General features: G+C 33.4%; 1 protein-coding gene across 1 annotated transcript; it reads right to left on the bottom strand.

Annotated features, from left to right (window-relative positions):
- Nucleotides 1–606: 606 nt before the first annotated feature.
- On the bottom strand, nucleotides 607–5,272 carry LOC133178897 (uncharacterized). Its single transcript, XM_061313559.1, has 2 exons — nucleotides 4,645–5,272; nucleotides 607–1,305 (listed from the first exon to the last, which is right to left on the bottom strand). Exons 1-2 carry the CDS (start codon nucleotides 5,216–5,218, stop codon nucleotides 911–913), a joined length of 969 nt encoding a protein of 322 aa, XP_061169543.1. The 5' UTR covers nucleotides 5,219–5,272; the 3' UTR covers nucleotides 607–910.
- Between the last annotated feature and the right edge of the window lie 2,419 nt (nucleotides 5,273–7,691).

Genomic DNA, 7,691 nt, shown 5'->3' with positions numbered 1-7,691 from the left:
AGATAACAGGTCTAATTCCTAGAACCACTATTTACTATATATTATTTATTTTTGGTGTTTTTTTTTATTTTCTGGGTTAGATATTTCTAGAGTCCAGATTTAGCATTATTATTTTAAGTTCAACTCTAGATTGTTGATTAGTAGAGTTCATATTGGGTGATGTAGCTCATTTCCCTTACATTTTTCCAACTCATTGACATTTATAGCAGTTCTTATAGGATTGTTGACCTTTTTCATAAGTCTGGAAGCTCAGTAGGGACATAAATTATTTTCATAGGTTTTCCACATTCCTCCCATTTTCTATTAAATTTTTCATAAACTTCTTATTTATTTATTGAGATTATTGTTATTCACTTACCGAATTAAATTATATTTTTGATAAAACTTTATTTATTTCTGTGAATTTTTTTAAAGACTTTATTATTGGTCAAATTTTGACTATTATTTATTATTTGTTATCATTTACAAAGGTTAATTCTCACTTTATTAAATTTATAAACTTTACAACTGTGTTTTCATTTAGCGTTGATCACAGTTCAGATATCCCCTTACCTGGGTTGACAGACATAACTGGAGATAGTTTACTGCTTTAAGCCAAGTTGGATAGTAACTTTGTTAATTTATTCATTAAAGAGTTCTACTTCCGGTTACACAAAGAAGAAATATGTCTGATATCTATATAACATATAAATTCAATTCCCATGCGTCTCCGTGAAATAGTTATAATTACTCAGAAAAAATTGACCCGTCTTGTAAACATCATAGCAAATAAAGCAGGTCTTCACAACAGTATCAATAATATATAAACAATATTGTATCAGGTTGCTCATTTTTGCATTTTTTTAATCTAAAAACAACACAACAGAGTAAGTTCAAAGTATGAACTTGTCGTTGAATAGAATCCTGCACATCAATACAGTTTCCATCCCGAGAAAGAGGAGAATCCTTCCCTCGCATACGCTCCAAGATATCCTGATGCAATGTTCACTCGATCCCCTTCTTCCAAGGAAACCACGATAGAGTTTGAACCACTGCTCCAGATTTGTTGTGACGAACCTTTCTGATTAAAAGCTGTCTTGCCCTTGTACACACCATTAACTCGCAGATAGGGATGCGCTGCGTTTCCTGGGTTTGTAAGTGTTGCCCACGAAAATACATAGGCACCAGCAGACGGCGATGTGAATGTTCCACTTACACTGTTGAAGTGATTGCCTTCATTGACCAAAACAGAATCAAAAATCCATGTCTGATCCTGTCCGTAGGTTTTTGCTGAACTCATGTATGCCGAAAATGCGACCCCATGATCTATAAAAGCAAGTAATAATGAGAATCAATTCTGCATAAAACTAACAAGAGAAAAGAATTAGTTAGAGGCACATAGACCACATCGCTCACCTGAGTTACCCTGGCCCTGCTGTTCTTCCTCATCAGATTTTTAAAAAGATGGTTTCCCCCTTTGTTAACATGAAAAATTTTGACCCCATGATTGGGCCCCTCCTTACCCTGAAGATTTCAGGATATTCCAAACTTGAACACACGCCTCATGGGAATACTTCAGTATCAATATGACTAACATGACTTTGCTGTTATTGAGAAGAATTTGTTTGCTGAATAAATGCAATATGTAAAATTTCACCCCACCCCTAATTTTAGCCCAACGCTAAACCCCAACCTCTGGTTCCATAATTAATAAAAAATGATTTCATACAACTTGGGAATATTGCAAATTAATAAGTCTAGTGCATATTATAAGCAGATTTTAAAAAGATTTTTTCCATTGTTTATTCCCATGAAAATCTGTGATTCCCAATTGTGCCCCCATTCTATCTCCAGGTGGAATTATTTGCACAATGCAAAATCTACAATATTTCAGAAAGCACATACGTAAGTTTTATCCTTTTTTGCCTCGTGGTTCTTGAGAAGAATTTTTCCCTATTTATTCCTGAATGACTTTGATCCCCTATTGTGGTCCCATCCTAACGCCGGGGCCATGATTTGAACAATTAAGAATTTACAATATACCTGCTATATCAGGAAATTTACACCCTTTCATCTTCCCTGGCCCAATGATTCTTGAGAGCTTTTAAGATTTTTTCCCTATATTTTCCCATCTGAATATTTGATTCCATATCGTAGTTCCACCCTATCCGAAGGGGGTAAACATTTGCTTATTGGAGCTTGTCTTCCGGATTGTGAAATGTAAAATAAATTAATAAAATTTTGAATCTAATTTAAATACACTTAAAAAGTTGTTATAATAAAGATTATGACACTTTCAGACAAGAAATACCATGTTTTAAAAAAACGTACCACGCCTATATACTTCAACTTACAAGGGACGAAAGCACTCGTCTTGGAAAAAATACCCCAACCCACTTCAGCACCTATTTCTGGACTATTTAGCATTAATTTATTTCGTTGTCATGGTTCTATCCCATACAATGATGATTTTCCTCGTTGATGTGTCTGTCAGTCGTCAGCATGCCTCCAATCAATAGAAAAACGGATACAATTTCTTCGATTTGGAAGTGTTTTTCCCAAGATGAGAGCTTTCGTCCCCTGTTGAGTTTATGTATATAGGTGTGGTACTTTTTTTTAAAAACGTGGTATTTCTTGGTATTTAACAATCCGGAGGACAAGCCCCTATGGGACTGCTTTATGAAAACGTTCATGTTTATAAAAGCACTAGTATCAGTTCATTACGTCTGTTGATTATCATACAATGATATAAATGGTAAACAACTATCCTACCGATTCCATTACAAACATGATATATAAGTCATAAATTTCCAGAGAGAATGCTTCTGAATCAGTCACTGGTCACAAAATATAACAAAATTGATGTAGGGAATTTAATGGTTAACATGGCAGAAAAATCACTGGGATGGCTTCTGGACACTCCCTTACCCTCATTATGAATGTTATGAATTTGAGGTATTTCTACTTATACATGTAAATATGTCATTCACTTAGATGAAAATGGAGATAACGAACAGTATTCAAGCTCAAAGGCCATTTAAACAATACAAATCAAGAGCAGAGCAAACACGGACCTCCAAAAACATCAGAGGTGGGATCAGGTGCCATGGAAGAGTGGGCATCCCCTGCCAATCGGTCACATCCGCCGTCTGCTCCTTGTCATAATCGGGGAAAACGGAAAAATTCGTAGAAATTTCAGTGTGTAAATAATGGTCTAACAACTAGTATGAAAAACGTCAGTCAGCATTTGACTTAATGATAGATTGTATTTGCTGATAAAGTCATTGTGTTCGACCATAGAACTTGCGAAATGATGACTTTAAACGAGCCTGTAAATATAAGTATGCGTAGAAATATACATTTTTCGGTTAAGAAAAACATGGGGCAAGGACTACTATACCTTAAAAATACACTTTTATGCCACAAGGTTTGTATCTTTCTTAGAAGTATTTGAAATGCGTTTAATCAAAGTTCCTATCACAAACAAATTCCACAATTTTTTACGAGTTGTGTAGTGTAGTAGTAAATGTGTAAGTCTCCAAAACCTGACATTAAAGATAAATACACAGTTCACAAAATGCTATAGACATTTCGCACACCTTGTTAAACAGCCAAATGGTGGATCAACTCTGTTATGATATCCTTTTATCATGTATACATGTACATACACATATCCTTATACATGTACATACACAATCAAACAAAACTTTTTTCTCTATTGTATCCATAGTAAAAAAAAAAATCTTGCAGTAAAATTTCCTCGTAAAAATACTTTCTGGGTGGTCATTTACCTTCATTAAAAAGCTTCAATCTCACTCCAGCTTAAAAGAGTTTGAAAATCAAATTCTAAAATCATACATCTGAACTTTGTAAAAATTATCATCTTAATGTAGTATGAAAAACTTCAGTCAGCATATGACTTACAGATAGGTTGTATTTGCTGACAAGGTCAATGTATCGACCATAAAACTTGCGAAATGATGACTTCTACCGAGACTGTTGATATCCTTGTTTCATCAACTTGTTTTTAGTAGCTTGTCTTTTTATAAATTGTTCACACGTAGATCATGCTCACGTATCGAATCAACTGAGAGACCCAATATACAGGTGATACGGGTACATGTATATTGCTACATAAGTAAGGGATTGATAAAAATGAGGATTGAAAAATTGAAGTCATCGCGTTTATCATAAAGTTTTCTTTATTAGGTTACCATAAAAGTCTTTTTCTAGTAAAATATCTAAATATAAAACAGATGTGTCAGACTCTGTGATATCTTTTATTTCAAACTCACTGGGATATATCGAGTCGACAAATCGAAGTAACTATTGTCAATTGATAATACGTCGTCGATGTATCTAAATGTCGAGTTAAAGGCCACAGCAAGTGTTTTCTTCTTCTCATGTAGAAGTTTTTGGATAAATTCTGCCTTATATGAATACAACAAATAGGTTTGCTAATAAGGGACCCATTCCAGCAGATACAGCAGAAAGGTTTTTGAAACTATGCTGCATCTTTTAATCGATTTATTCTTGGTCGTCGTTAACAATACTAGTGCAGTATAAAACAATAGTAATATAAATGTGCGATTCCTGTATATAAGCTAATTAAAATTGAAAGTTTAAAGAGATACATATATATTACTCAGTACTTTTACTACTTACATTCCTTCAGGATGGATAAGGACTTTGTAATATTTCGCTGGTGTTCTCTTGAAGATGTAATATCTTCATGTACAGACCTCAATGTGCTATTTATTTTCCCAGCTAATTCACGGTGATTTTGCTCGACCACACTTATTTGCTCTAGGATACTTTGTTGTCCTTTCTCAAATTTTTCCAAAGAAAAACGGTCCAGATTAACAATCTTGCTTAAGTTCGTTACTTTCTGGTCCAGGTCAGAGTTCTTTTCGATTATCTTTTGGTTTTCTCTCCGAAGGTCTTCAACTTCCTTTTTCAATGTATCGTAGTTGGTTTTGCATGTCAACACGTCCATCATTAGAGCTTGAAGACTTTGTACCATAGACATCCGCACAAGGCTTTCTTGGTTCAGAATTTTTCGTAAAATATCGGCTTCTCTTGATGATGAAGTATTTCCAAGAGTTTCAATACTACTGGAGTCATTTCCTGTCAGAAGCGAAAACGAATTCGCTTGAAATATGAAAGAAAGATAGAAAAAGTTTGCAGCATATATCAGACTTGATTTCCTCAATTCTACAATCATGACGGGGTTCTTCATCTCTCCTTACTCTGCACACTGATATTAAAGTTTAAAATTTATGCATCAGCCGGATGTTATGGCACGCCGATTGCTTCAAAATTATTTTCTGCACGACCTTAAACAAAAATTACACGAGTAAGTAAAAACTTACACAAAGTGAGGAAAATATACACAAAGTTATTGAAATTTACATAAACTATAGAAAAACTGCACAATCAACAAAATATTTACACGATATAGTGAGGAAATTACACAAACGTAAAAACGAAAACTGCACGAGTGAGAATACAATATCGACATAAAATGCTACGCATCATCATTGCGCACATGTCATTAATATTCATTCAAAAACAGCTCAATGTGGTTTGGATGCTTGAAACATATTATAAATACAAAAGGAGGAGTAACGTGTTAGTAATCTTTTAAAAAAAAGATTCTTTTAAAATTCCGCTAGACCATGTAGACTCTCAAGAATATGTACAACGTATATTATGAAGATAAATTGACTGGCACACAATCTTAAACTTGTGGTATATGAACACCCTCGAATAAAAAAAACATTCTATACACAGAATACATGTATAGATAACGTAAAAAAAGGGGATGCATATTACCAGTTGTGTGTTTAATTGTTGGATTTTTTAAAGTATGTCATTCCTCTGTATAGCAATTTCTTTTGAAAGTTTAAAACAATGACATATAGGCCTAAATAAAAATAAATAAAAACAACATGTGATATAATACAGGAGAGTTAACAACAAATCAAACTCTTCTCTCCTCCACCACCCACTGAGTGTACTTTTGGTAATAATCAAGGATGTACATGCGTGACCTTTTCACACAGAGATCCCTCCCTGCTGGTTCTGGAACGAAAGACACCTGTACACTAATCGATTTATAGCTATTTGACACACCAATAATACCTTTTGATTAAAGGTAAAGAAAATCGAGCAAATAATTGTGCAACTTAAATTTTAATATTGAAATGCATATCTCACTTTTTGATATATGTATGTAATAAAGTACATGTGGTACATGTAGTCTTAACTTCTGAGCAACGTGTGGTGATTTCATAAAACTCCACGAAAATGTAGAAAAATTATACAGTCGTTTTACTTATGTGAATTAAAGCTTAATTTATGTTGTTTTTAATGTACCGGCGGTAGTCTATTTTGAATAGTTCAAAATGCATATAAAGGAGTTAAGAAAATTTAAAATTATAAAATACAGGCACGTAGTATCGTTTTTGAAAGTGGTGGGGGGCAGCCAGAATATTGTTTTGACAACCTACCTGCCAAACTCAAAAATCCTTTTTCCCATTTTCTCTCGATTACATCCAGCATTCATGAAGAGATAAAGCGTACAGAAAACCAAGAACATGATGAATATTCTATGTGCATAATGATATGCGCAGCTGTATGCGCAGTAAAATTGTTTGTGTAATTTTTAGTTTCCTCTGCTCGTGCAGTTTTGATTTACATTTGTGCATTTTATACCCCTTAATCGTGTAAAAAAAAAATTCGGATTCGTGTATTTTTCGTTAAGTTTGTGTAAAAATCTTTAAAACTATATGCAATTTTTACCGATACGTGCATTTTTATTTTACTCGTGTATATTTTTCATCAAGCTCGTGTATAAAATCATGATCGTTGTGCAGAAAATAATTTTGACGCAATCGGCGTACCATAGGATGTCTTTATGTAAATCTGATTAGAGACAGGCTGCTTGCTTGATTTCTCTGACATTTTGTTTGGAGAAAATTCTTTGCACTTAATTTTTTTTCCCCCAATTTGTTTACATTATTGTAGGAGTTCGCCTTATAGATTGTCCTGAAACTTACGTGTTTATAAATTATTCAAACACAGTTTCCTTGATTTACAGTAAAGTGCACTTGCTTATTATACGAACCCTTTTCTTAAATTTATTCCACAAATCCTTTAATAAGACACAGAAATTGAATATTTGTAATTTATGTATATGTACACTGTATCTCTCCCTGAGCCACTCAGTTTCCTTCTTGTCGTATGTAGTTTTTTTTTCAATTCTTTCGTAGTTTTAAACTGACTTTTGCATTCATGCAATCACAATGTTGGAATGCAATTACTTATAAATTAAGTGAATACATACTTTTTTGAACATATGGAGGAATGGTGTATATTTCTCTTATTTGCATATCATTATCGATATAACTGTCAAGGGTCATTTACTCATCAATAAAGTGTAATTATTATTTATCCATACTATAAAATATTAGAGGTCGACCATTTGATTCTGAATGGCGTGTCTGATTAATTATTTATTTTCATGCCAGTAAGGGATAAATTATCAGGGATAGATTGTTTATGTTCTTCAATTTTAAAAAAAAGTTTGTCAACTAAAACATAAAACTGCCAAAAAAAACAAAATTCTATTTAAAAATCTGCCAAAAACCAAAACTCTATTTCGAGAGGAAGCAAAAGAGAGGGGATAGTATCACCAGACAAGGACAGAT

Source organism: Saccostrea echinata, unplaced genomic scaffold (assembly GCF_033153115.1).
Source record: "Saccostrea echinata isolate AGI-Se365-2 ecotype Australia unplaced genomic scaffold, CSIRO_AGI_Sech_v1 ptg000003l, whole genome shotgun sequence".
Taxonomy (NCBI): Eukaryota; Metazoa; Mollusca; class Bivalvia; order Ostreida; family Ostreidae; genus Saccostrea; species Saccostrea echinata.
This window is presented reverse-complemented; position numbering and strand designations above follow the sequence as displayed.

Bases quoted from the DNA above. Each gene is read 5' to 3' on its own strand.
- LOC133178897 (XM_061313559.1), bottom strand. From the start codon at position 5,218: ATGAAGAACCCCGTCATGATTGTAGAATTGAGGAAATCAAGTCTGATA. The intron at 1,306-4,644 runs GTAAGTAGTAAA...TTGCTTTTATAG, and splicing joins CTTATCCATCCTGAAGGAAT to ATCATGGGGTCGCATTTTCG.